Source organism: Herpailurus yagouaroundi, unplaced genomic scaffold (assembly GCF_014898765.1).
Source record: "Herpailurus yagouaroundi ecotype Mexico unplaced genomic scaffold, PumYag 28, whole genome shotgun sequence".
Lineage (NCBI taxonomy): Eukaryota > Metazoa > Chordata > Mammalia > Carnivora > Felidae > Herpailurus > Herpailurus yagouaroundi.
Genome location: NW_024412376.1, coordinates 148,508,430 through 148,535,236, shown reverse-complemented (window position 1 = coordinate 148,535,236; position 26,807 = coordinate 148,508,430). Strand labels below are relative to the sequence as shown.

Genomic DNA, 26,807 nt, shown 5'->3' with positions numbered 1-26,807 from the left:
GTCATTATTCAACATTCTTTGGCTACAACCAAAGATGAATCAATCTATCTGTGCTACATAGCCAGACCACATTTCTTCATCTTGTCCAAAAGGCTGTTGTTAGTGTCTCTGATAAAGATCTCACAAGATCAAGGTCTACCAAGTCTTCAGCATTTCCCAGACCCATATTAACCCCATCCCCAAAAGAGTTTAAAGGGGTTTGGCATGACTTGTTTGTAGTGAACCCATGAGAGTACCTGGTGATCACTTCTTTCTTCTAATCCAGGTATGTCCAAACTGTCGGATATTTTTATAAGGTATTATTATCACACAGTCTGGGGTTTCTACAATACATCCTTTTCTCCTTACAAAAAGAACTAGAAAAACCCTTTCCATCTCTGGCTCTCTCTCACAACTCTCCTCTTTTGATTCCTCATAGGACTCTGACAGCAGCTCTATGGCCACGTCCACAAGTTTTTCAATGTCCTGGAGTACAATTTAGCTGAGCCTTGGCAATGGCACTAAAGTAGCTCCATATGCTTTCACTATCTTCCTGCTCTTAAGAATCAGTTCGCTTATTCCCTGAACAATTGTTTAAAGGCAAGGCTCTCCAACGAAGCTAGAAGCAAACTAAGTGTGATTGTGGTCTGTTCTGGGCTTCCACACATGCTCACATTCTCTAGAATAACAGCTGCATCTGCTAAAGAACCTACAACGTGTTGGACGTGATTCTTTCAAAAAACTCAGTGAAGAAGGTACAGCTATTAACCTTGTCATGCAGATGAGGAAACTGAAGCATAGAGAAGGTGAGTCATTTCTCCAAGGTCACACAGCACAATGGCAGAGCTGGTATTCAAACCCATGTCCTTATCCAGTATGCTATACTGACCTGTCCATTCTTTGCCACTTTTTCTGAACTCAGTTTTAAAAGCTCTTTATGATATGACAGGATTACGGGAGATGATTTTTCAATTTTCTGCTAAAATGTTTTTATCCGATTAGTAGTTTATAAAGCCTGTTTAGGTGACTCCAGTATCACTGATAGATCCTGCCTTTATGGAAGCCTAGCGAATCAGGCTCCTTTCCTGCCTCCTGCTTCACTCCCCATCGGTCTTTTCAGGAGCCACAGGCCCCGTCTAAGATGGTGGCAGGAACAGAAATCACTTCCGTGGAAGCATCAGCCATAAGGAAAGACTTAATGTTGTGTGTTGAAATGTGTCCCTCTAAAATTCACATGTTGAAGTCCTAATCCCCAGGATGTCAGAAGCTGACTGACCTTATTTGGAACCAGGGTCATTGCAGAAGTAATTAGTTAAGATGAGGCCATATCCGATATGACTGGTGTGCTTATAAAAAGGAAATTTGGACACAGACACACGTAGGGAAAATGCCATGAGGAGGCATAAAGACAAAGACAGAGATCAGGATGATGTATCAGAAGCCAAGAAAGACCAAAGGTTGCCAGCAAACCACCAGAATCTGGGAGAGAGGCACGGAACAGATTCTCCCTCACAGCCTCCGAAGGTACCAACCGAGCTGACATCTTGATCTTGGACTTCCAGCTTCCGGAACCGTGAGACAATACATTTCCGTTGTTCAAGCCTACTTGGTGGCACTTTGTTACGGCAACCCTAACTGATACACTGAATGTGAAACAGTAAAGAGGGACGAAGGACATCCCAGTTAATGAAATCCTCTGACTCTCCACTTAGATGCCCCCGGTCTCAGGAAGCCTTCCCCAAGGCCCCAACAGTGGTCTACAAGAGAGGGGGGCTGGGGGCAGCTCCCTGGCAGAAGTGAAGGCCAGGGGAATGGTGTGGAGGTGGGGGTCACAAAAAGTAAGCCTAGGCCCTTAGTAAATAGCAACTATTCCTACCTTTGCTGTTCCATGAACCAGCCAGTGATATTCTTGGAGCCAGTAGCCCATAGTTGCCTAGGTGGTATGTGGGAGGTGGGGTGAGGGGGAGTGGAGGGCTTGGAAGATGTTTGGAGCAGGTCCCCAACTTCTCCTGCACTGGTTCCTACTCCCCAAACCTTAGGCAATTTTACAGCTTTGGGGACCCTCCAGGGACTCTCTTTAGAAGGCCATCCTGGGTGTGGGGCTAGTTCCTGTAAAAGTAGGTTGATCTCAAAACTGCTTCTTCCAAGATGTCAGTGTTTGGAAGCAGTCGCTGATGCTCCCACCAGCTCATCTGTGAGTGGTCTTGCCCATCTGGGGGCAGTAGACCTCTACAGCCACTCTGCTGTGGACACCCCGTGAGCCTGGGCACATCGGCACAGCTCTTACCAAGTCAGCTCGTGCAATGGTTGGCAGCTCCCAGGTCCATCAGGGTCAGGGATGGGACCCAGCCAGCTCTGAACACTGGAATCGATGCCCAGGACAGCACAAAGGCCCCTTCTGCTTCCTATCCATGTTAGTTTAGGTCTGGAAAGACTGACTACCTATGGTCCCTATTGTCTGTGCTGTGCTCTTTGTTCCTGGTGTCTCTCTGTGGAGCCTCCATGGTCCAAGCTGATTGCTTGAGTTCCAGCCATCACATCTGCATTCTGCGTGCTTCCCAGAGGCCCCCATTGTGACTGTTACTAAGTGCATGCCTTATTGATATGGGTGCCTCTTTAAAACATGTCCACAAATTCTCTGACCCTCCTACAGAGAAAGATGCAGGTGTATGTCCCCTCCCCCTGAATGTGGGCCAGCATTTGTGACTCACTTGTAACCAGCAAAATGCAATGGAAGAGAGACTGCTACCTGGAGATCAGAAAGGTCATGCAGATTCCACCTGGTACTTTCTGGCTGCTGGCTCTGGGCGGGTGGGGGTGGGGGTGGGGGTCATCCCTTAGGAAGTCTCAGGCCCCAGAGCCACCATGCTGAAAAGGCCATGCCCAAGGAGGGACAACACTGGTATTGAGACCACTGGATGGGAATCAGAGGGTCCAGTACCAGCCGAGTGGCCGTTCCGGAATGGCACTTTCTCCCTCTAGCCTGTGAGGGGACAGCGGGGCGCGCCGCTAGAGTGTGGACCCGAGAGACTGGGTCTGCTGCTGCTTCGCGTGCTGCTTCATCCACTCCCTGGCCGTGTGCCTTTCGCAGGCAACTTGATCTTTCTGTGCCTCTGTTTTCCCCATCTGTAAGATGGGGATAATAATCGTCCCTACTTCACAGAATTGACGTGAAAATTAATTTGGTTACTACCTGTGACAGACTGAGAACCTTGTCACGCTCAATATTGCCTTGTTCTCTTTACTTCATGGCAACGGTTATTCCCTGGCATTAGTGTGTTTCCTCATTTATAGCTCTTTCTCCACTCGGATGTGAGTACAGATCTCACTGCTGGGTCACCACCACCACCTGGAAGAATGTGTGACATATAGGGGGGACTAGTATCAGCTTAGAGCAGGTTTGGCTGTGTGTACCAAATGGATTCATGACAACAGTAGTTTTATTATTTTTAGAAATTTTTAATGTTTACTTATTTTTGAGAGAGAGAGAGAGAGAGAAGAAAGAGTGGAGGGGCCGAGAGAGAGGGAGACACTGAATCCGAAGCAGGCTCCGGGCTCCGAGCTGTCAGCACAGAGCCCGACATGGGGCTTCAGCTCACAAGCCAGATTATGACCTGAGCCAAAATAGGGCACTTAACGGACTGAGCCACCCAGGCGCCCCAGGACAATAGTAATTTTTAAAGGTAGCCTTTTAAGGAAACTTTCCAAAAGTCACATACAGTAACTCAGCCTACCTCTCATCGACCTGACCTTTCTACGTTTCTACACCTAACTCCAAAGCACGCTGGGAAATAGAATTCATTGGAAGGGTGCCATTACTCCCGGTTAGAGTTGGGGTTCTAGGGGAGAGGTGGAAATACTGAAAAGAAGCTAGCGGTCTCTAGCCAGTGCTCAGTAAATCTTGGTTTGACAGATAGATAAATGGTGTAGTCCTTTCCAAGGGGATCGATTGCCCTGGGGAATCCCATGGAACTGAAGGCCAGTTGACCTGTAATTTGCATACACCTGGCTATGACTGCTGTCTGAGTCAGAGTCAGAAGGTAGGAGGCAGGCTCAGGAGAGAGGAATGCTCAAGGCAGAAGCAGTCACTCTTTGCTCTGTAGCATACCCGCTCCTTCCCATAATTAAGGTCCCCAAGTCACGGCGAGAGCAAGCCCTGGGCACAGAAGAGGCGACTGACCAACAATGAGGCTGTCGGATGGAGTGGGCACGGCCGAGAGCTGACCTCCTTCACTTGCACTTCACCCCAGGACCTCATCTGCTTGGTTCCCGAGGGTTCTATGCAAAGTGTCACCTTACTCACGGTCAGTGGGAGCGTCAGGGGTCACCTGGGCAGGCGCGGACCTTCCGGCTGACAAAGGGGAACTTCAGGGTATCCTGGGTCCTGAGAGCCCTGCTCTCACCTCTGGAGCCACCCCCTTCCTAACCTCCAGAGTGTAGAATCATCTGAGGTGGGTCTCTAGAGGATCCCAGAAACATGTGCCAAGCCACAAGCATCTGCTTCTGAAAGGGGAGAGCAGGGAGCCAGATTTGGGCAAATCTAGGCCAGCCGCCCACATGCTGAGCAGACAGACTCAGGACTTTTTCCTGGATTCAGCTCTTCAGCAGCTTTCGGTGCTCCCAGGCGTCTTCTTCTGGCCTCCATCCCAGTCTTCCCTGGTGATGCCAGAGGCCCGTAGACCATGACTCCTGGCCTGGGTCTGAATTCTTGGGGTGAGAGGATTGGAACGCTCTTTCCAAAGTTCACACCCTCTTAGTCCTCAGGAATTAGAGGAGCATATTTGGCTGGTAGACAATTACCCCCCTCCCCCCACCACCAACACCAACACTCAGGTCAGGTTCAGAACCTGAGCTTGGAGGTGGGCGCCGATGAGGTACGTAACGGGGAGTTCATCGGCTCTGGAAGAGTGCTGACCCCATGCACAGCCCCAGGGTATGCACTTGACCTGCGTTATCCCCAATCCTATGGGGTAGAGCCTGTTGTTATTACCCCCATTTTAGAGATAAGGACACTAAGGCCAGGAAACACAAATTCCTGATCCTGATTTCGGGTCAGGAGACCTAACATGCAGCCCGTGCTCGTTTAGCTTGGGCCTTTCTTATCACCGATGAGATGATTTTTAAGAGCATATCTTTGGTTTAAAAAAAAAAAAAAAAAAAAAAAGGATTTCTGCCCTGTGGGCATGTCTGGATTTCTCTTCAATGCACAATTTTTCATTAGCGCCAGGTGCGGAAAAGGCTGGGGTTGTTTGAAAGAGACACGTATATTTTGGGAGGACAAACCATTCCCGACGTAGCATCGGGTCGTGGCACCTCGCATGTACCGAGGGCAAACTTACGACACACATTATGCTGAGTGCTTCACAGCCGTTACGTTTCACCCTCCAGTTCCTGCAGGGAGAAATCATCACCTTTTCCATCTTGTAGTTGAGGACACTGAGGCTTATCTGGATCATCGGCCCCACTTAATAAACGGCAGGACCAGCTCTAAACGTGAATCGCACACCATGGCCCAGAGCAAAACCCAACCAGCCTCCTTATTTTTGTACAGCTCACGAGCTAAGAATAGGTTTTACACTTTTAAATGACTGGGGGAGAAAAAAATCAAAAGAAGGCGAATATTTCACAACTCATGAAAATTATCTGAAATTCAAATTTCAGTGTCCATAAATAAAGTGTTACTGGAACGCAGCCATGCCCATCATTTACATATTGTCTGTGGCTGCTTTCGAGTAATTGCGGCAGAGGCCGTATGGCCTGCAAAGCCTAAAATATTTACTACCCGGTTCTTGACAAGAAAAGTTTGCCTGTCCCTGTTCTAAAGCAGGATCCCGTTTGAAACCCTTGTTCCAAAGTTTCCACGAAACCTCCGAAGGCCTGAGTCACCGCCCGAGCGCTAGGGTTTCTAAAGCCCTACCCCTCGGAGTGAGGCCAGACAAGACATCTAAGTCATCAAATGCCTCTTGGGTTTCACCGCAGAATAAGGATCATCACCACACCCTGCCTGGCTCCGAAGGCTGTCAGTGGATGAAAACATGATAATGTATATGAAAGCATTTTGTAATCTGGAAAGCACTCTATAGAAATGGGAGGGATTACTGCATTATTTGGTTCAGGAAAAGGAGGTTGGTATGAGGGAACGAAGCCAGTGAGTGCAGGGGAAGGGGGTGGAGGGGAATTCTACTTTGCTTTGGCATGATTCATTAATAAAACAGACCAAACCTGCTAGAAATGGCCTTTGGCATAAGCCCTAGCCCCCTGGCTCATGTGGTGGTTTCTTTGGCCTTGCACAGTGGAATCCACCCTCAAGCATTCATATTTGAGGCCAGTGCCTCGGCCCTGAAACGGCTTGGGCTGCCGCAGGGGGTGGGGGTGGGGGGCTTCCAGGTCTGCCCTTCTTCCCAAGGAGTGGGCTTCCTCCTCAGCGGCTCTTAAGGTGCTAGGAAGACACCCTTGCCCCCAAACATGCCCTGCTCTTCTGTTTTCTTGTTTGCAAAATTGCAAGAACTTCACTTCTATCTTTATTCCAAAGTTGTTAAAACAAGTATTTCTAGAATAGGCTACCCTTCAACCCTATTGGTTATGTCTATAGTGTTTAGCAAGTTAGTTGATCATTTGTTCAACAAATATTTACCAAGGTCCTCCCATGTGCGGAGCAAAAGGAGGAAAATTCGGGAAGTAGATCAATGCTTCCCCCAGAAAGGAGGCAATCCGAGGTTCCAGGCAGGGGAGGCGAGGAGGGCGAAATCGAATCTGGTGCCATCACCACTGTGCTGAATCGACCCCATTTTTCAAGGTGTCTAGGAAAATGAAAGATGGAGAAGAAAGGGCAGCAGGATTCTCAGGAGGTATGGTTAGGTTCGAAAAGTTTTGTAATATAGGAGGGCAGGGGCATGAGCCAGGTCTTGAGTCCGAAGGGATGGTTGGATCTGCCGCCTGGTAACTCCGGTGGGGCTGCAGTGAGCCCCCTCCCACTAACAGAAAACCTGCTGTCCTGTTGGCTCTGAGCACGAAAGCCAGGCTGGAACCCAACGGCAGCCCTGCTCTCCTATGCCCCCCGCCTGGATCCCCCTGCTGGCACGGTGCACGCCTGACACTCAGCCGATCTTTTAAAAGTGAGAGACAAACAAAACTGTGTGCGGAATTGGATGTTTATTTCCACCATCTGCGTGGCAATACAAGTTCAAGTTATAATGGCATCCGCTCTCCACCAGTATTAGGGAACCATTTAAACATCCACAGCCATTTACTGATTATAAACACACACTGAAAAAAAGGCGGCAAGTGGCATGTGGCCCCACACCTGCTGCCTTTGTGTGCGTCAGTCAATTTCATGCCTAGGAAGCGCTGGGCTCCGTGGGGATGGCGATAGAAGCAGCTTGGTTGGTTGTGAGTTTTTCTTTTTTTCCTTTTTTTCCCGAGGAACAGCATACACCAAGTTATAAACCAACCCCAAATACTCTTATTGCAGATAGATAGGAATCAATGCGACAGAGACAGTGATCATAAATGCAAACCAAAAATGCTGTATTTCCTAATGTCAAAAGGTCCATTTGCTTCCAATTAGTAGATTAAAACTGAAGAATATTTTCTTTTTTACTGGCCTTCCAGAAAAGTTACAGAGGTCACTATGCAAAAGGCTCCTCTCTCTCTCTCTCTCTCTCTCTCTCTCTCTCGGCCATCAAAACCTCCCACAATCACCCCGGAAAATTGAGTCACCAGGCAATGGCAAGTAGGTCATAAATTGGACATGGGAACAGCAGGTGTGGGAAATTGAAGGAACAGAGAGAACTTGATGCATTTTACAGGCAAGAGAAAATTTACCCCAAAGCTGTGAAAATGGTCTCTGGATCAACTTTTTATCTTGCAAAGGGCTTCTTCACCTCCTTCAGATCTGCCCCTGCCCTGTCATGGGTCCACTGGAGGCTTCAGACTCAGTTCTGACCTTAATTAGCTGTGTGACTTTGGGTCCTCATTCTCAGAACCTGTTTTCTTACTGGGGAAAGCTGAAGGGGGTTGGGGTGGTGGTGTTCCATTAGACCAGGGCGTTCCTGGACCTTTGGATCACCCATTTCCCCCTTAACTTCTCCAAGAGAGGTTTTGGCTTTGTTTGGCTTTGCTTTGTTTTGTTTTGACAGCTTGTTTGTTTGTTTTGCCCCCTGACAGCTTTCTTAGTGCAAGTACTTCCTGCCTTTATGGTGTAAAGGACCCATCTATTGCCTTCACCAAATTTTTTTGGAGCAGGGAGTGCAGAATAGCTCTCTCAGCTTTTTATCTGGTCAAATACTTCCTAAGAGTTCCCTCGTCTTTCTGATGTGATCCAGGAGACACATCAGGCTGACTCCTGTCACAGGAGGATCACAGTGACTGCTCTGATCAGTCCCAGGGGGCCCTCTCTGCCTCCCTTTTCCTGTGAACACTGGCTTCGAGATGGCAATCTAGTTTCCACTGCTCATTAAGCCTGGCTGACTGGAACCAACATAATGGCTCGATGAGCCTTCGATACATTCATTTAGAGTAAGGGTTCCCTCTCTATAGCTAGAACAATTACCCCCACTGCCTTGTAGGCCTAATGCACTTTGGGGTTCTAATTCACAGCGTTATATGAAGGAAGTGGGCATTGAGTACACGAGTTCGGACTGAAGTCCATTTCTTAGGTCAACCAGCAGGTAAAATTGTGACTTCTCCAGTGTCCTGGGACATCTGTAGGATCCCATGCAGAGCACGAATGTCCTCCACGAATCCAGTATCATTAGTCGGTGGAAAAGTTGTTAGAAAAACACCACCTCACATGTTTTGACTCTCCTCTCTCTGTGCTGGTCACATTTTCACTGTTCCTTGTGTTACTTCTCACCTTTTCCCCATTTCCACTAAAATCTACCCCTAGGAAATCTTATTTGGATCCTGACTCAACCGTAAAAAAAGAAAAAAGAAAAAAGGTAATTAGAAAAATGGACACTGACAGTGTATTTGATATCAAGGTATTCATATTAATTTTTTTAAAGTGTGATAATGGTATTGTGAGTTAAAAAAAAAATGAGTCCTTTACTTTAGAGAAACATATTGAAATGAGCTATCTGTGAAACGATGCCTGAGATTTAGTTTAGAATAGGGTGGTGTAGGGGACACAAACTGCACTTGAGTTTGTAAGTGTCGAAGTGCATGATGGATACGAGGCTTCATTACATGGTTCTCTCTGCTTTTGTATACGCTTGGAATTTTCTATAACAAAAAGTGTTTTTGGTTTTTGTTTTAAATAACCCACTCCTAGGGAAACGTGATAAACTCATCTACACTAAGATGTCACTAGCTGATAAGTATAAATATAGTTATCTGATTTCTCGGTGTATCTGCATTTTACCAGGAGGAAATAGACTTATGGCAGAGCAATGAATCCAACAGTGGCAAGTCAGGAAGGGTCAGAGGGCACAGAGGGGAGGCAGCTGGGCCACGAGGAGAAAGGCCGCTTGAACCAAGAACTCTGAATACGGTTCCAGTCTCTGTGTTCTTTTTTTCATCTGACCTAATAGGATTTAATAAAGATCAGGCTGATGAACACGGCTGCATATTATTATTATTATTATTTTTTAAACGTTTATTTATTTTTGGGACAGAGAGAGACAGAGCATGAACGGGGGAGGGGCAGAGAGAGAGGGAGACACAGAATCGGAAACAGGCTCCAGGCTCCGAGCCATCAGCCCAGAGCCCGACGCGGGGCTCGAACTCCTGGACCGCGAGATCGTGACCTGGCTGAAGTCGGACGCTTAACCGACTGCGCCACCCAGGCGCCCCACGGCTGCATATTAAAAAGATTCTTTCTGGTGTTACCTTACTGCAGATACCGCCCAGTTCTTGCTAACCGCCATGTGAAAATAGCGACTATCTGAGCCCTTGCCATATATCAGACTCTCTGCTAGGTACTTCACACACGTGATTAAGAGGATCTTTATTAACCCTTTTAGATATTGTTGCCCCTATTTTACAGACGAGTCAAAAGTGGCTTGTGCAAGGCCCCTCAGCCCAGGTGAGGTCTGCGTCTTAATGACTCCACGGTCCCTTTGCGCCTTGAACAAAAACTCTTCCTGGAGGTTGGTCATTGGATGACTTCCTTCTCTCACAGAGTATGGACCACTTCTCAAAGTTGAGCTAAATTATTAAGCCTTGCCGCATACTCAAAAACATTAATTAGTATTTTAAACTATGAAACAGCTAACAAATGATGCCACGTTAAAATAAGAATCTGTGATGGCCAACACGCGAAAGATCAATTAAGCTAATGAGGAATCATACCGTGGATTGGTATTACTTAAACGGTAGTAAGCGGGTGCCCTCGGGGTTTGGCCTGTTTAGAGCAAGGGACAAGAGGGGTGGGTGATGAAGCCGACTGGAATGGAGGGCAGGGGAGTATAGCCCACCCTGTAGGCCACAGGTGTCTGAGATCGGAGTCTCGGGGAAGCATGGGCTGAGACAAGCACCTACCTTTCGTACTTAAGAGTACAGAAGGTTTATGGGAAGTAATAATGCCTGTCGGAGACAAGGGGGAGAAGGAGGCGAGAGCCGGGGGAGCCACCAGGCTGCGATGCAGGCCCCATGAAGTCCAGCCAGCACTGTGGGAGACGCTGAAGCAAAGACAACCCCTTAGAGGAATCCTACATTAGACAAAAAGCCGGGCCCTTGTACCACTGCCTTGCTCAGAATTTGCCCAAAGGGTGTGACTTTGGCTCCACAACTGAGCTTTGAGCTAAACCTTGGAGGAGCTCACAGCAGGGAGGCTCAGCACACTCCCCGGCAAGCTGGGTAGGAAGTCTTTTCTTGAAGGAGGTCTGAGCAGCAGTACCTCGGTGTCGAGCCCCGTCCTGATAGTGAAAAACCACAGAATAGTTCCAATCAGACATGATGAGACTGCACATATGGTTATGTAAATATTCACCAGTGCCTATTGAATCGTTCCTACGACAAATATTTGAGTGTCTGTCACGTTCCAGGTACTTTTTAGATGCTTGGGATACATGAGTGGGCAAAACAAAGATAGTGCTCTGGTGGAGCTGATGTTCTAACCAGAGGGAGAGAGACAAACAATAGGGCACAATAAATACCTAAACTACTTAGCGTGCTGGACTCTTGCTCCTGTGTGGTCCATGTGCCAACAGTATCACCTAGGAGTTTGCTAGAAATGCTGGCCTTACTCCAGACCTACTCATTTCAAATCTGCATTTTAACGAGAACCCCAGGAGATGCTCATAAGCACAGCACAGTTGAGGCTTCACTCTCAATTTTAAGACAATCTTGAGACACTGTTAGATAACGTGGGGGAGAGAACTATAGTGTTAAAAAGGATAGTCTGAGTAGACATCACTGGAAAGGAAAATTTTGATTAAAAAAAATGAAGGAGGTGAGGCCTTTAGCCGGGCGTCTGGGCTGCGGGGTTCCCAGGCAGGGGGAATAGAGGGAGCCAAGGCCCTAAGGCAGAGGGTGCCTGCGGTGCTTGAGGAAGAGCAAGATGGCCAGTTCGGCTGGAGCGGAGGAGGCCAAGGTGAAGAACAGGAAGAAACGAGTCAGATAAAGGAGGGAGGGTAGGATGGCCACATGCCGTTGAACCTTTGGGGACAGCAGGGACTTTGGCTTGTACTCGGTCATATGGGATCGGAGTCTGAGCAGATAGCTGATAGGATACAGGCCTTAAAAGGATCACCTTGGATGTGGTATTCACAACGGACTGCAAAGGGGCATGGAGAGAAAGCAGGGAGGCTTTTGAGGAGGGCGGGGAGCAGGGGGAAATACTGCGAGAATCCCGACAAGAAACGCTGATGGTTCAGATGCGGCTGGTAGCGGGGGAGGAGGTGAGCAGGGGGTTCGATTGTGGATAACTTTAGAAGGTAGATCCAAAATGATTTCTTGAGGGATGAGATGTAGGATGTGAGGAAGAGGTTTTTTGGCCTGAGTAATTGAAAGAACAGAAGTGTATTCAACTGAGGAGGAGAAGGCTGTGAGTGGAACAGGGTTTGGGGGGAAAAGATCAAGGGAATCACCTTGGCATGAGGAAGACGAATGTCTAACAGATATCCAAGAGATGATTAGGCAGTTTCATAGGAGTGTGGAGCTGAGGAAAGAGGTCTACTAAAGATGTAAATTTGGGAGCCTTCGTCAGTCATTCTACTGAATGTGCAGTCATCTAAGAATAGGGCTAAATATAATGAGCTGCTGGCTATTCCAAACACTTTAGTCAGATAATGCAACTGATGTGGAAGTCCCTGTGGCATGAACTGTTACTCTTAACATCTCTCCTGAGCTGTGATCTGAGTTCAGGTGCATAAAATAGTACAAGCATCTTAAATATGGTTCTTAAAAATAATTCCTAAGTGTAAATGCAAAACAAAAGGAAATTCATAAAAACCAAAATAGAAACACTCTGAAGAAAAAAAAAAAAAAAAAGAGATGGTCAGGGGCGCCTGGGTGGCTCAGTTAAGCACCTGACTTCGACTCAGGTCATGATCTCACGGTTTATGGGTTTGAGTCCTGCGTGCTGGGTCAGGCCTGCGTCAGCCCTGTACTGACCGCTCAGAGCCTGGAGCCTGTTTTGGATCCTGTGTCTCATTCTCTCTCTGTCTCTCAAAAATAAATAAATGTAAAAAAAAAAAAAATTTTTTTTAAAAAGAAGATCATGTAAAAATCAACTACATACTTTTTAATTTCCACTGGAGAATGGGCAAAATTCATTGATGACTCCCCCTCAAAAAAAGTCTAATACATTCACTAGAAAATGAATATAATTTAAATCTAGTACAAACTAATTTTATGCTGAGCATCATAGCAGTTATTAACAGAAAGTGCTATTTCAGATTATTAAATCTTTACATATATTACCATCTTACTTAACCCTCAATCCTGTAAGATTGTACCCATTTCACATATGACAGGACTGATATTCAGAAGTTAAATGTGAGCTCACATGGCTAATCAGTACCCGTGCAGAGATCCAGCTCCAAATCAAATTAGAAGTACCTGCAGAATTCAAACATCACAATTTAAAAATGAAATCTGAAGAAGGAAGTAATACTGTTTTATTTCTTTTCAAATAAAAGTGCTTCGTTTAGAAAAGATTCTGTACTTGTATGCATCCAGCTTTCTATGGGCAATAAATCCTCTGCAAAAGGTTGGAATGTCATCGCCTTCCTCTTTTAAAAAAAAACCAAAAACCTAGCCCCCACCCCCATGACTCATGATTCTCATTGTAAGTATGACATTTCTTGCTGATTGATACTGATGACTGAATCAAAAAAACGAGCCAGTAATTTGGTATCAGTTATCTGCACTTCCAGATTGTATCTATAGCAATGATTAGGGAAAATAATGCACTGTCAATGACTTATTAAAAATTTATTTCATGTAATAAATTATAGAATTCATTTTTATTTTTAAACAGTCTACACCAAAAATATTTTTTGAAACACCTTTTTCTTTTGGTAAAACGTACAGGGTAGCAGGCTGACATCACTTCACTTCTAGTAGGTAAAATCCCCTTGCAATTATACAGTCAAACATAGCTTTTCCTCACATGTCTCTAAAAGTTCAAGTTGACACCACTTGATAAAAAGAAGACAGCATAACATAAACATTTCCGGATTTTTGCCTAAGGCCTTAGATCGAACTGAATATTAGGTGGAATATTACAAAGATATAGTCGGCAGCCTTGAACTCATCATCTTACGTGTATACACACACCATATGGCTACAAGGAGCAGGAAAACAAGAAAGGCACAAAAGGACACAGTGGGGAAGTCTCAGACCTGTACATCAAGAATGGCCATAAGAGACATATAATCAACACAATGTGACAGACAAGGAAGTTATTTACAGGAATTTTTTAACTGCTAACAGCATATTCATGGTTTTTATCAAATTATTCAGAGGGTATCAAACTTCTGCAATGACCAAACTTCTGTGTACACACATTGGATTAATTTTTAGTTGCAAAATGAAGTCGGCCTCACGAATGCAAAAACGTAACAAAACCATTGAAGGGCTTGGGAGAAATCAGTAAATGGGAAGAGAAAACTCAAGGGTAATCTGAACGATACTCATCAGAGTTTGCTGTTGTTATTGTCAAATGTTGGCTATTTTCCTCTATGAAAGAACACAAGAATTTGATTCTCGTGACGAGCTAATTCAAGAATAAAGCAATATCACTGGTTAAAAAAATTGCCTTTATTTAATTTAAATTTTACACCTATCATAGGTATATAGTCTAGAAATAAAAACACATCCAAGAGCTTAGGCCTCAATGACAGTGTTTTGGGGTGCTGGGGAGAAGTACCAGAAAAAACTTAATTTATATTTAAATTTACCATTGTGTATATCAAGTGCCTACTGGCTGAACAGAACTGTAGTCAATAATTCACACTCTATAACTTCATTCAACTAATACAAAAAGCTAAATAGAAAGATTTATAGTTGAACACCGAGTTCCTAGGGCTGGTATCACATATCATTCCCTGATAGAGCAAGAATTCATCAACAGAGGACATAGGAGCCAAATTGAGAGCTGGATTTTAAAATACCTTTCCCTGCTGTGCGTATAAGTAACACATTGTGTAGTGACCTAAAGAATATTCTGTGTTACTCAATTTTCTTTTCTGGGAAGACTACCACAGTCCAGTGACTTTAAGAACCAAACTCCAAAAACTCTACCTGAGAGCCTTAATAAGGGCAGCTGGGTCATGATTGGAAAATCTATCAGCCGGTGCCCCTCTGCCACAGTTCAAGGGTAACTAGGCCAATTATGAGGCTTACCCAATGGTACCAATAATTTAAAATAAATAATTGTACGTGTATACTTTTTTACACTTACACGTGAAAATGGGCAAGAGTGACTGAAAATGATGCTCGGCTGGGAGCAAAGGAAACCTACGACACCCCTTCAAAAACTCTCGTGAATTCCAGGACCTCAAGGTCAGATTTAAACCAGCAGGAATAGGGCTGTTATTCCAAAACCTCTGAAAAGAAAGAACTAATAATAAAAACTGCAGCTGATTTTATGCACCAGGAATGAAATGTTACAACACATCTATCATTCACATGTGGGTTCATGTAATTTATCTTCAATTAGAATTATTATCTATTCAGCAGCTGAAGCCCAAGAAGTGCTGATACACTGCAGATGAGAAAACATTTGCTGGTCTCTCGGCTCTGGCCTTCTCCAGCTAAATGATGAGCACACAATACAGATCACTCGTTCTATAAAACAACCTTGGCTCACGTGTCCAGTTAAGCTGTGCTGCCAGCACATACATTTGCAACATCTCTTCATCCCCTCTCGTGGACCCCAGAGGGTCCGCTGGGGCTCTTCAGCTTTATTGGTTCTACAACTCGGTCCCAAATTCACATAAAAAAAGCCTCACACAACCTTTTAATCCAGGATTTACTCCTCTGAAATGTATTATTGGAGCTATAGCTAAAATATTTGAACCCCAAGGATACAATAATTTAAAAGTAACCTTTACAATATTTATAATTGAGTACTTTATCTCCACAGCCTTGACTTCCAAGGTTGTCAAGCTAGTGTCAAAGTACTTTAACTTCCACGTTGATGGGAGTGGCATCCCTCTGAGCTCGTGTTTACCACAGTTTACACTCTACCAAATCAACAGGGAAAAAGACAACCCGGAAACAAAGGCAGCATTCTCGACTGCAGTGTTCTCAAAAGCATGTTCAGTGGGATGTCAGTAGGCGTCTAACTGAAAATAGGGGTTTCATCTTTGGATAAGGACACACTCAAGCTGGTTTCCAACCAGTTCTTAGAGCCTTTCATGTGCCGATAGGCAGGTTTGCAAGGGCCCCAGATTATCTGCCTCTGAACATTTATCCCCGTGAGCACCTCCTAGGAACATGGCTCCACAGGGCAGGTCTTGAGAAACATGGCTTTGGCATTTTGGTGTTCGGAGACTTCACTAATCCCTCGGGCTTTGAGACCATAGTCTAGTTCTTAAAAATAAACAACACAAATAACTGTGATAGCCGGCAAGTCTGGAATAGCAGACTCAGAAATTGAGCGTGTGGGCAGGGAGGGGAGAACACACCTGTTTATCCTACAACATTTTCATCTTCCCAGCAAAAATACGTCCCCAGATTCCCAGGTTAACCACTCCTGATAATGGCTGTGCACAACACCTGAACGAAATAAACAACATACAAAGGCCGCTTAAAGCAAAAACAGTGGAATAAAGTTTCACTTGCCCAAATGGGGAAATGAACAAGTGCCATATAATCTCACGTTTACAACCGGTAACCCTGGTTATTGCTTACGAGTCTGACACTGTACAGGTGCCTGGGTGGCTCAGTCAGCTAAGCATCTGGCTCTTGACCTCAGCTCAGGTCACGATCTCACAGTTTGTGGCTTCAAGCCCCTGTTGGGCTTTGCACTGACAGCTTGGAGCCTACTTGGGATTCTCTCTCTCTCCCTCTCTCTCTCTGCCCGTCCTACACTCATGCTTTCTCTCTCTCTCTCAAAATAAATAAATACGCTTTAAAAAAAGAGTCTAACACTGTATAATTTGATAACATTTATAGAGCTTTCTTCTTTGAAGCACTACTGAATAATTAAAGTTGCTATGGCAAACTTCTTTACTTGAGGAGTTCGTTTACTTTAGAGTAGGATTTCTTGACCTCAGTACCACTGAGATTCGGGGCTGGATAATTCTCTGTCTGGAGACGCTGTCTTGTCCATTGTATGGTGTTGATGATACACCCCTGGCCTGAACCCCTGGATGTCGACTGCACTCCACAAGTTGTGACAACCAAAAATGTCCCCAGATGTTGCTTAGATATAAGCAAATCATCCCCAGTGGAGAGACATTGCTACCGAGTGCAAACTAAAGCTTGACTCTGCTTCCCTGGGCAATGTCCATTTTGCAGGCATACTGTGACTTAGACACATCAACGTCTTGTAAATAGTAGCATCAAATCTTTCTACCTTCTCTGTGACCAGAAACATAAGTAATCTGTGTGTGAATGGTAGAGAATGGTTAGAAGGAAGCAGTCTACACATTTCGAAAGCAATCAAGAAGTAATTTTACTGTCCTGTAAGAATCATCGGAATCATAATGCGTAACTGACAAATAGGATAACAATTAGGAAAATGTTAATTGTGTATTATCTGTTAAGGATCATAATGACTGAGGCGGTCTAAGAGTAAAAAACCTAACAGTCATCAGCGACTAGCTCCGATCACATTCTAGTTCTCCACCAAACATTCTCCACGAAATTCTCAATTCAAAAACCTAAGGTCTTGTCTTTAAACCGCTTATTTGTACTGCAGCCTCGTCACTTCTTTCAAATTATCAAAGAGAAACCTTTCACATGTCATGAAGAATTCTGGTATGTGTCAAGAAGCACATTATCTAGTTTTAAAGCCATTTCTTCAATATCCACATTTTCAGTTCTGTCATAATTGTCAACTCCAGACACATGACTCTCTTTATTTTGTTCTTTCCTTACTGCCTTTAAACACTTGTCAAGTCTCTTTATGAACAAGTCCACATCCTGCGTCTTCATTCCAATGGCTGCGGCAGCATTTAGGTAAGCACAAGGGTAATTATTTGTATGTGACATAAAGCCTTGGAAAGTGTAGCCACTCACGGTTTGCACAGACCCAAGAGGCACAACCCTGAAAGAGAAAAGATTTAGCAATTTAATGTCTGGTGATGCTAACAGAATATCACTCATAAACAAAAGATATCTGTGTTACTAAGCCTTGTATCTACTTATTGAGAAGTTTAAAAACAGTCATAAACCATGACCTGATTTATAAATCATGAAAATACACTGTGGCAGCCTTAAAATAAAATTATGCAATACGTTGCTATTTTACATAGAAAAGTACTGCCTGGAGAGTACTGCTCACTTATCTTCTATTAAAGAGCCATAACCTCTAGGAATTGCAAATACCTTTGTACCTTCTTCAAAGAGAAAAAAGAAAATGATTTCTGTTTTGGTACCAACTATGGAATCTGACTTCACATATACCTACCTTAATGAAATACTGAAATTTGTAAGTCAAACCACTTTGGTTAATTGTGTATTGCCTCAAAAAATCAACAAACTAAAATCACACCCATCTGATCTGTGCTGTGCAATGGAGAGCTGTAAAGCAAAGATCCAGAAAAAACTATGCACCCGCTCACAGTGGATGGTGGTCAGCAATCAGTATATTCCGCAATGGCATGTGCATTTCCTAAGCTAGATTTCATTAGCAAACTTGATATAAGCAGATTTCTACCAGTATTTCTTTCAAAAAAATAAGTCAATTAAGGTCAATCTAAACAAAAAGACAAATACTGGCGACACTTAAAGCAAGGCTAAGAAAACCACTTTAGAAGTGTCAGAACTATGCTGTGTATAGACAGAGTTCATCAAGGTAAAAGCTGAATTAATCTAAGATTTTTTTCTTTTAAAAAGTTGTCCTTTGATGTGAAATCTCTAATCTCTGGTAGTCAAGAGAGAAATGCTTTCATAGAAGCATGTAAAGAAGAGTACTTAGGGCAAGATATTTCTTTTCAAGTCATTTTTCTCTGACCTCATCAAATATAAAATGAAAAATGAAATTCATTTTTAAGCCGTGTATCTATAAGAGAAAAAAGTACACTTTTCAAAGGTAGCACTTAGACAAGAATTGCATAACCTTTTTAGTTCAGGAAATGGGCTTCTCCTTAAAAATGTTTTCATCTAAATTTAGTAATGAAGATGACTTATTTCTAATACCCTGACGTGACACCACTGAAGATTATCTAACAAAGGAAAATAAAGATAAAAATGTATAGAGACAGGCGATGTAACTGTTTCTGTAGCTCTACGAAACAGACAAGATCCCGATCTCCCTGAGGCTGTTTCCGGCGTGCGCCTTCCACAGGCGAGCTTTCATAGCACCACACGTTTTCCATCTCTTCATTCTTTCACTCATGACGAATCCTCAGATGCAGCTCAGCATATACATGGGGGACTATTGTTAAGGAAAGGTACTTTATTACAGGGAGCTTGGAAAAGCCAAATAAATCCAGGCCTCTTTCAGACACACTCACCTGGCTCCAGACACCTGTCTGGTAAACAGCATTGAGCCAAGCTGAGTGACAGCTTTGTCTTCGTCTTCACCTAGTGTCTTAAGTGTCATGGCTGAAAGAGGATAAAGGATCCCAATGTACTTTGGTTCACCAGCACAAAATCACTCAGAAAAAAAGTACTTAATGAGGGAGACCTGACTTAGGTGTGTGTGCGTGTGTGTGTTAAAGGACACATAACACAAAATGCTAACATCCTAACCATTTTTGAGTGTTCAGCTCCGCGGTGTTAAACACACCCACACTGTTGTGCGACCATCCCCACCACCCATCCTCGTCACTCCTTCCATCTTGTGAGACTGGCACACTGTACCTCCATTCTCCCCTCCCCTCCAGACCCCCAGCAACCACCATTCCATTTTCTGTCTCTAGGACTCTGACTACTCTAAGTACCTCATACAAAAGGAATCCTACATTCTTTGTCTTTTTGTAACTGGCATGGAGATATTCATTGTCAAGGGGCATGATTTCACTTCAATGCACTTAATAAATCTTAATAAATGCAGACAAAAATTTGTTAATATAAACGAACATACTCAGAATCAGAACAGAATTTCCGGATCACCCTTCTGAAGAGTGAACATTCCAATTAAATAGATGGAACGATGACATGATCAATATGGCAGTTTATTCAAATTCAACCATGTTTTAAGAACTTGTAAAATGGGAATGTGGGATATTTTCAGCACATACATAAGGTTATGTAAGATCAACTTCTGCATATATAAATGAGAATAATCTTTCTGAGGTTACATGAGTAAACTATGTTCTCACCACCACTACTAGCTACCATTTCCTGAGGACTTGACTTCCCACACTAGATACTTTACGATCTCAACCATTCTTTACCAATTTTGCATGTGAGGGATCACTGTCTCTATTTTACATACATAGGGGAAAGGAGGTGACAGGTTAGTACATAGCAGAGTTGTGATTCAAAATCATACCATACCATCTTCTGTAATATAAACCAGCAAAGGACTAAATGGGATGGGTTTTATTATATATTGGTGGCATATATAATTTGTTATATATTAATATATATATTTAATATATTTTTAAATATTTAATATATATTATATATGTTCCATGGAAGCCAATTCCTGCAAAAGGCTTCAGTTACAAATGATTGTTTCCTAACTTTCCTCAGATATGCATGAAATATGAAACGTTCCACTATATATATATTTGCAAAAGGGAGAATTATGAAGCTTAAAAGCTAAATGCATAAAAGTCAACGTTCATATTAACCTGTTAGTAGCCTCTGTACTACATAACAAAAATATATAGTCCTTTTACAAAGGAAATTATCATAAATATGGAGTTCTCTAACATAAAGACAATCAGGAAAACAATCACAGCATTAAAAACAATATAGATTTAATTTTTAATATTATGGTGTTTTGTTAAATGGTGAAAATTTTTATAGAGTTCTTACTAGTGACTAAATTATTTTGGTTAGAAGCAGGAGTCAAAGTATCTTTTTCTGTATATTCTAATATTGATTTGGATTCTTTCCAGTGTATGGTTTTTCATCTCAGGAATACATTAAAGCATTTCTAAAGGCTAACTAAACCTTTTCAATTTACAAATTAATAATGTAATGAATTTAGAAATATCATTGTAACCAGAAAGAATTCATACTCTTTCTAGAAATACCAAGTCCCTGCTGGGGATGGTTATGAAGCACTGATTTTTTTTTTTTCTTAAGAAAAATGTATTACCTAAAGATATGGGATTGTGAGGTGTATGCAACAGTCTTTCATTGTAGGTTTCTGACAGCTTCTTTAGTTGGCTGGACAAATATGAAAACATTTCCTGCAACAACAAAATGTTACATTTATTTTTTTTTTTTTTAAAGATTTTTAAGCAATCTCCACACCCAACATGGGGCTCAAACTCACAACCTCAAGACAAGAGTTGCACATTCTATTGACTGAGCCAGCCAGGTGTCCCCAAAATGTTACATTTAAAGAAAATCAAATGAATGCTTACTGAAACTTGCCAGATTTAATAAAACAAAATCTGTTTGGTGTGGTATCTGTGCTGTAAATTAACTCATTTCTGTGCCCTGGGAGCCAATTCTTTCCTTTGATACAATATAGTGAGATTCAAAGCCGCCACAATTATCAGAAACCACAGGATTTAGGTGAAGAAGGCAAAGGACCGGCATATTTCCTGCTTTGGGGATATTATGGAGCTATCACAAATCCGTCCTCTCTTCCGAACCTCCAGGGCTACCACTCTGGTCCAAGCTGCCATCACCCTCTCCCCTGGACCACAGCAGTAGATTCCAAATGATTTCTCTGTCGACTTTCCTGCCCCTCTACAATCTGTTCTACATGCAGAGGCCAGAGCAGTCTGAAAAGCATAAATCAGATCATGTCCTTCTCAATGATTCCCGTCTGTAAGTACTGAAAACCCAAACTCTTCACCTATTAAGGCCCCAAATGATCTAGCCCAGCCAATGTGCCCAACTCAGCAACTGTCATTCCCCCATTTAGTATAGCGACAGCCACATCAGCCTTCTTTGCAACCACCAAACACAGCAAGCTCATTCTGGTATAAGAACCTTTGCGCCTGCTTGCTCTAGACACAAGACAGTGCTTCTCCCAGAACGTTCGATAAGCCCTCCCTTTATTAATTGCCTATTAAAGTCCTCCCGGTCTCCCTCCTACAACCACTACCTATTTTGGTTTCTTCACTATACTTATCACAATCTGAAATTACCTTATTTATTAGCTTAAATGAATACTTCCTGTGAGTACCTACTCGAACGGGAAAACTTGAAAGCAGGGACTTTGTGTTCTTCACTACTGTTTTCCAAACACCAAGAAAAACGTGCCGTACTTTTAGTATGTACGTAACATAGGAAAAAGTAGTTTAAAATGTATTTCCTTCAAATTGCACAAACTCAATATTAACAACTCCCTCAACTCAAAAGAACATACCAACTCAAAACAAAAAAAAATTGTGTTCTTGGTCCTACTCTGGAAAATAATGTACACCTAAGAGTAGAAAATAAAATAAAAATATTTTGTAAGTATAGTTCCATGTGCACATGTATGTAAGCAGTTTAATAAAGTCTAATAAAATAAATAAATCTTAAATTGGCAACTGTTTGACCTAAAATTATACTTTCTTCTAGTAAGCCCTTTATAAAGTGTTGAAATAAAAATCTGACCAAATAAGTCTTTCCTGAAGAAGCCCATTTGCCCTGACCTCCTCCAGTCACAGTCAAAACACATAAACTCTACGGATACACTAAAGGGCCAAGGGCCAACAAAGTACCAGGTGTAGACAGCAGGAAATGATACTTCTCCTACTTCGAAGGCTGCAAAAAGTGCTTCAGTTTTCTCTAAGGTAAGGGTTGGATAGTCTGATTCTACTCAATCCATCTTCTGTTAAGATTAAGAAGAAGAAAAGTCCTACCAAGTTTGTTAATTATTAATGAGTCTACTTAAGACCACAAACATTTTTTTTACACAGTATATTTTGTGCTCTGACCTGAAAAAAAATTTTAAACTAGTAGTCATTCTTAAATTTTTAGGCTATTATATAAGATCAATTGTCCCAGCATGTCAGAATTGTGAAATCTTAGATCACTAAAATAAACTGACTTTTTTATATTAGAAAACTTAACATCCATATTGGTCATATCTAATGAAGTTATGAGGAAATGTTACTGTTAGATGTAATAAACCTTTCTCTTTCATTAAAAAATAGAGTAGGGACGCCTGGGTGGCTCAGTCGGTTAAGCGTCCAACTTCAGCTCAGGTCATGATCTAGCAGTTCATGAGTTTGGGCCCCACGTCAGGCTCTGTGCTGACAGCTCAGAGCCTGGAGCCTGCTTTGGATTCTGTGTCTTCCTCTCTCTTTGTCCCTCACCCACTTGTGCTCTCTCTCTGTCTCTCTCTCTCTGTCTCTCAAAAATAAACAACAAAAAAAAATAATGTAGAGAAGTAATTAAGGAGGCAAATGTCATCACCACTTGCAAACTGTAAAGAGCTGTTTAGGCAACTTTTCTTAGATATATAAAGATTTCTTGGCCCCTCCTTCTTAAATTACTATTCTGATATTCATTTCAGAAGGTGAAACAGTAAGAGAATCAAATGGAATCCAAAGATCAAGAGTTTTTCTGACAACTGGAACAATTCCTAATCTTTTAGTACTATACCAGTATTAATGAACAGTAGAATTTCTGGATTTCATTTATATATTTTCATCTACTATAAAGTAACTAGGTCACTAATCCAAATGCTCTGTATTGCTTAAAAAAGAAAAAAGCAGTCACATTTTAATTTAGATGTTAACTGCTGATTTTTCATCATCTATATTATACACCGAAGTCTTAATTTGCAACTGGCTGTCTAACTCTCTTAGTCTCAAATTCAACTTCTCATAAGCAGAAACAAATCTGATAGCTAGGAAATGCCTTTTATTAGCCTCCTACATTTTCCACCCTAAGAGTAACAGCAAAATACTTACTTCAGTGGTGAGGACAAATGTAAAATATTATTCTATCCAGTATGGCTACCACAAGAATCACCAATGTGAACACACTCGTAAACTAAGAAGCCTGATGAGTAATTAATATGTATTTATTTGTACTTAGCTACTTCCAAAAAAAGAGGAAATGTTTCCCTAGTAACACCCCTAGAGGGTGCTTTTAAACTTACTGATGCATACATGGCTATTAAAAAACTGAGATTCTCCTAATACTCAATTTCTAATACTTTAACAAATCATTTTTAACCAGTTCTACTGATTGCTAATATCACTAGAAATCAGTTTTACCTAAAACTTTAGACTACAAACATAATGCTAAGGTACATCTTTAGACTACAAACATAATGCTAAGGTAACTAAATCTTACATATAACGAGTATGGGAGTAATTACACAAAAAAAGAAAACATCTGTGAGTCAAGTTCACATCCATCTGCAAATATTTTGTGTAAAGGGTTATGATAGGTAAGCCAATAAGCAAAGAAGCTTAAATATCTTAACGTGCAATATACTGAGTCCTACAATATCTGACAGGTTAAGGCCCTCAATGTTCTCCCATTAATATCACTACATTTAAAAAATATCATTTGGAAGACTGTACCACTATTTCCTACACTACTACTTAGCTAAGCAGTTTTTTCCTGATATATTAAAGGTACTACAAAACCTGCACTATTTTTTTGCCACAGTTAAATCTATAACTGACATTTATTATAAAATACTTCTGTAAAGGGAGAAATTTATAAGTACCCAAAGCAAATGTATATAGAAAGATCTTACTTAAAAGAAATGAAATATTATTGATTTTCTATGTCTTTTGTGCTGTATTTAACTTAATTTTAAAAGACTCTTCACTAGAGATAAACTGAACTGCATACCTGAATGCTAATGTCAGCTATATTTCTAGAATAAAAATACAAAACTTTACACCATAGTTCAAGATGTTAATGGAAGGGAAGCTGAATTATATTAAGCATTATCTTTCACATGGCCTTTTGTAAATTGATTTGCAGCTGTAACGCCCAACGTTTAGCCTATCCCTCCCCATAACCCCCAAATGTGCTTAATTCACTAAATTTTAAGGGAAAATGTCTTATGTAATGTTTTCAAAACATACCGTTTCTTGTTACAAGGTAAGATGAAAACAGAGCTTCAGAAATTATTATAATATGTCTTACAAAGTAGGTAATAGAGCGAAAGGGAAACGTAACAAGTGGTCTAACACATCCATGGTACCCTGAAAGGATAGGCGACAACAGACCGCACGTACAGACCCATGCACACGGAGGTCCCCGTGTGCACATGCCAGCACGGAATGCAACATGCTGCTCTGGCCGTGGCCAGCGGCAAGGACCCGGGTGCCCTCAGCAGGCCCTACATCTCAGGCTAACGCCCTGCTTTCAAACTCCTCTGTGGAGGCTCCATAACCAGGCCTGAGATCTGACGCTCTGGTACTCCACTACAGATCTGGTACGCTCTGGTACTCAACTACTCCACTTCTAGGGCTGCAAATCTACTCAGGTTTCCAAACTTAGCTCTGTTAGAGAACAGCATCTGAAGCTGTAGGTCTGATGTTCTTTCAGAACTTAGCTGGTCTTCCAAGCCCAGCTAGCAAGCGCTGGCCACTGGAGCGGCCCTTCCGCTGTCACTCCTCATCCACCCGTGGCCCACTCAGCAGATACTTGCAACGACGAATGATTATGCACGTGCCCTGTTCAGCAAAGCACTCTTCTAGAAGGAAAGCTAAGCAGAATGCTGGCCTTCTCTGGAAGCAAAGAGAAGTCAGGAGAAACTTCTAAGACTGATCCTTCTTTTTGCAGAGAGAAACCCATAGAAATGGTGCCTTAAATTTTAACCCCTTTCTCAAAGGGTTCTTCAGTTAAATTCATGGCCATCTCTCCCCTCAGTGAAGCAGAATGTTGATCAGGAAGGGGCTAAGGGCACAGGTTCAATTCACACGCCGCCGAGTGCCACTCTCTCTGATCCTTTCACACTTCAAAAAAGAAGGCTTGACAAGGAATGGCTTCAAGCTGAGTTCTTGTCTGCCTCTACTGTGAAAAGATAAAGCGCTTTCTGAAGAGATATACTAGATGAAATAACCTCTAAAAATATCATTGTGGTGAATAAGGGCACAGAATGAAAAAAAAAATCCTAAGTTTTCTTTTAACACTCCTTTTTTAGTACGCAATAACACCGATAATATAAAAAGGAGCTCTCAGTGATGGTATATAAATAGCTCCGGCTGAAGCAAAATAACTTTGCCTCAGCTTCTCCAGAGCCGAACTGATAAACTATCACGATTAAATTTTCACAGTTCAAAAGCAAGTCCATTTAAACAAAAGAGGCCCTTACTTCTGCAACAAATCCAATAAAAAAACAATATTTATGCCACATACATGCAATTAGGGCTCATGGAGGACATCCAGATTTTTCAGTGAAGAGCCCTGCCTGTTGAATGAAGTTGTTAAAGAGTAAACTTTTATTCACTCACAATGACAGGGTTCTCAAAGGAGTACTTTAATACTTTGAAGATTACTACTACAGGTAGTCTCTAAGAAATTCTACACAAAGAATTTTAAACATTAGTCTTTGAGGTTTTTACATACCTCCAGTAGCGAAGAAGAGAGGGTCGCGAGATCATCATTTTTATGGCTCTGATGCCTAGCACAGAGCAGGAAACCATGCCCCCAGTGCTGGACGAGCGACTGGAAGCAGTGGGAAGGGAGTGGTTAAGACACAAAGCGCAGAGGCGTTAGAATCACACAGACCTGGGTTTCAGTGGCAGTTTTGGCATTTCTTGTGCTCTTTGGATAAGTACCTAACTTCTTTGAGCCTCAACTTTATCTGTAAGATGGGGATAATACCTACCTCATAAACTTGCTTTAAGTCGTACATGAAATAATGAATATAATAAACCTAGCAGAGCTCCTGACATACAGCAAACATTCATAAAAATGCCAACTTTCCACCCACCTACTTTTCCCTCCTAAAAGAGTTTTCTGGTTAAAATAACTAACATTAGCTGGCAGGACTCTCATAGACACATGCCAACACCCCATAGCTATAATCCTATTCTTGTCGTCCTGTGCATTCCACTCTATTCCATCCAGATAAAAGGAAAAGAAAAAAGTTCCAGATGTTACAAAGACAAGTACTTCTTGACATCTGAGATGGAGCCATCCAACTTGTAAATATCACTAGACATAAAATT

The 26,807-nt window shown here is 42.3% G+C and overlaps 1 protein-coding gene across 3 annotated transcripts in view; it reads right to left on the bottom strand.

Moving 5' to 3' along the window:
• Nucleotides 1-17,022: 17,022 nt before the first annotated feature.
• SEPSECS (Sep (O-phosphoserine) tRNA:Sec (selenocysteine) tRNA synthase) overlaps nt 17,023-26,807 on the bottom strand; it is a 33,022-nt gene continuing 23,237 nt past the window's right edge. For 2 of the 3 annotated variants that reach the window (XM_040486755.1, XM_040486758.1), the window contains exons 9-11: nt 20,813-20,906; nt 19,053-19,143; nt 17,023-17,641 (exon numbers count right to left, since the gene is read on the bottom strand). In XM_040486755.1, the coding sequence (XP_040342689.1) occupies nt 17,338-17,641; nt 19,053-19,143; nt 20,813-20,906 (489 nt within the window). In that variant the 3' untranslated portion in view covers nt 17,023-17,337. The other variant, XM_040486769.1, reaches the window with a different exon arrangement.